At 38.0% G+C, this 2,187-nt stretch overlaps 1 protein-coding gene across 1 annotated transcript; it reads left to right on the forward strand.

The window, feature by feature from the left end:
- Positions 1-784: 784 nt before the first annotated feature.
- On the forward strand, positions 785-1,727 carry LOC122587559. Its single transcript, XM_043759740.1, has 2 exons — positions 785-1,182; positions 1,337-1,727. Exons 1-2 carry the CDS (start codon positions 785-787, stop codon positions 1,725-1,727), a joined length of 789 nt encoding a protein of 262 aa, XP_043615675.1.
- Positions 1,728-2,187: the final 460 nt, after the last annotated feature.

The raw sequence follows: 2,187 nt of genomic DNA on the forward strand, positions 1-2,187 counted from the left end.
CGAATCCATGTGATAAAAAGAGCAACATCAGTTTTAATTAGTTAGAGGGTGCCCAATGCATTCGTTCTTGGACTCGTTCGGCTTCGAGGGACGAGTGGGACTCATCCCTGATTCTTCCGATGGATTCGTCCGTGTGACTCGTTCCTAGAGGGATGAGAGAAGAGGGCTTTTGTTTTATTTTGTTTTGTTTTTTTTTTGAAATATAACGAATATATTTGAGGTAGAAGACAACCAATTGAAACTTTGAAAAGTTGGCAAAACATGCACCTTAACGGCCATTTTGACCAGAACAGGTTCTAAAAAGTGTCACTTTTAGTCCTTAATTGCTAGTTTTTCAAAATGGCTATATATACACTTCAGTTGAACTATCATATCACACCACTCTTTCATATATGAAGATATATTATACCAAAACACACTTTTGTATACACAAATCATCATGAACAACATGTTTCCTTCAAGTGTACCAACGTACATGATACCGGTTTGTTTCCTAACGAAGACGATGATGATGAGCTTATGGGCATCATGGCCTAATGTGTTGATTTGCTTGAAGAAGGTTAATCATCAAGACCATTCATACCCCGTATGCCCGTCGAGAGAGATCGATATGGTGTTGAAAAATGCCTAATGGAAAGCTTATTTTAAAAAAAATCCAAAGTATTCGTTAAAGAGCTTTAGGCGACGATTGCGTATGTTGAGACCTATGTTCATGCACTTTGTGAATGATATAATATCATACCCATCTCGAAATCCAGGTCCTGTGCCCTTTCATTTTCAAAGAATGGAAGACAAGCAGGTTGATGGTCGAGGAAGGGTTGGTTACAGTACAATCCAAAAGTGTGTATGCGCCATATGTCAGTTGGCGTACGGCTACAATCCCGACTCGCTTGACGAGTATCTAGAGATGGGTGAAGAAACAAGTAGATGTTATCTAGACTATTACTGCAAATGTGTGTTTGAACTTTATAGGGATGAATACTTGCACAGACCAACACCAGAGGACATACAACGCTTGTATGCTCGACACGAGGAGCTTCATGGTTTCCCAGGCATGCTTGGTAGCATTGATTGCATGCACTGGCCTTGGAAAAACTATCCCAAGGCATGGCAAGGTCAATTTACGCGTGGTGATCACGGTCATCCAACCATCATGCTTGAAGCGGTAGCTTCGTACAATAGGTGGATTTGGCATGCTTTTTTTTGGCACAGCTGGTTCGAACAACGATATAAATATCCTCAACCAGTCACCTTTATTTAGGTGAGTTTCAATTTAGTTAATTGCATATCTATAAATTGTTCATATATTTATGTCTTGGAATGTAATTTATTTTAGGGAAATCAAAGAAGATCGTGCGCCTGATACTTCGTTCACTGTTAATGGCACCCACTACAAAAAAGGTTACTATCTCGCCAACGACATTTATCTGGAATGGTCGACTTTTGTAAAGTCTTATTCATGCCCTCAAGATGAGAAGTGCAAGAAATTTAAAATGTATCAAGAAAGTGTTGGAAAAGATGTCGAGCGTGCCTTTGGAGGGCTTCAAAATTCATGGCACATTCTAACCCAACCATCAAGATCAAAAATTGTGAATCGGATAACTCAAACAATATACACGTGTGTTATATTGCATAACATAAACGTTGAAGACGCGAGGTATGCCATAAGCTCACTCGAGAAAGGAGACGACAACGATCAAATCGTCTTACCTGAGCGTACTTTCTAGGAAAGGATGACACTTCACCAACGAACAGGCAAGGAGCTTCGAGATCACCATTTGTATCATGCTCTTTGTCATGATCTTACGGAGCATATATGGCGCCTCTCGTGAATGTTTGTTATTTTTAATGTGGCTTTTTTAAATAAAGCATTGTAATGTTTGTTTTTTTATGTGTGTTTTCTTTATTTTAAGTATTGTAATGTTTTTTTTTTTATGTGTGTTTTTTTTATAAATAAATTGTGTAATGTTTTATTTTTAATGAAGTGTTTTTTTATTTGTGTATGTTTTAGTTTGTTATAAATTTGAAGGGTTAAAAGTGTAAAGTTTAGGTAAAAGGGTAGAATTAAATAATTGGTGGGACAAAAACTAGTCCTTGAGGGATGAGTGTATTGGGTGTGTTTTGGGGTGAATAGTCCTTGGAGTATTTTTTGCTGATGTGGTGCTGAGAGACACTAGTCCGTGAGGG

This window comes from Erigeron canadensis, chromosome 2 (assembly GCF_010389155.1).
Source record: "Erigeron canadensis isolate Cc75 chromosome 2, C_canadensis_v1, whole genome shotgun sequence".
Classification (NCBI taxonomy): Eukaryota; Viridiplantae; Streptophyta; class Magnoliopsida; order Asterales; family Asteraceae; genus Erigeron; species Erigeron canadensis.

Coding starts and splice junctions, on each gene's coding strand:
- LOC122587559 (XM_043759740.1), top strand. CDS start 785: ATGGAAGACAAGCAGGTTGATGGTCGAGGAAGGGTTGGTTACAGTACA. Junction 1,183..1,336: donor GCGGTAGCTTCGTACAATAG/GTGGATTTGGCA, acceptor AATTTATTTTAG/GGAAATCAAAGAAGATCGTG.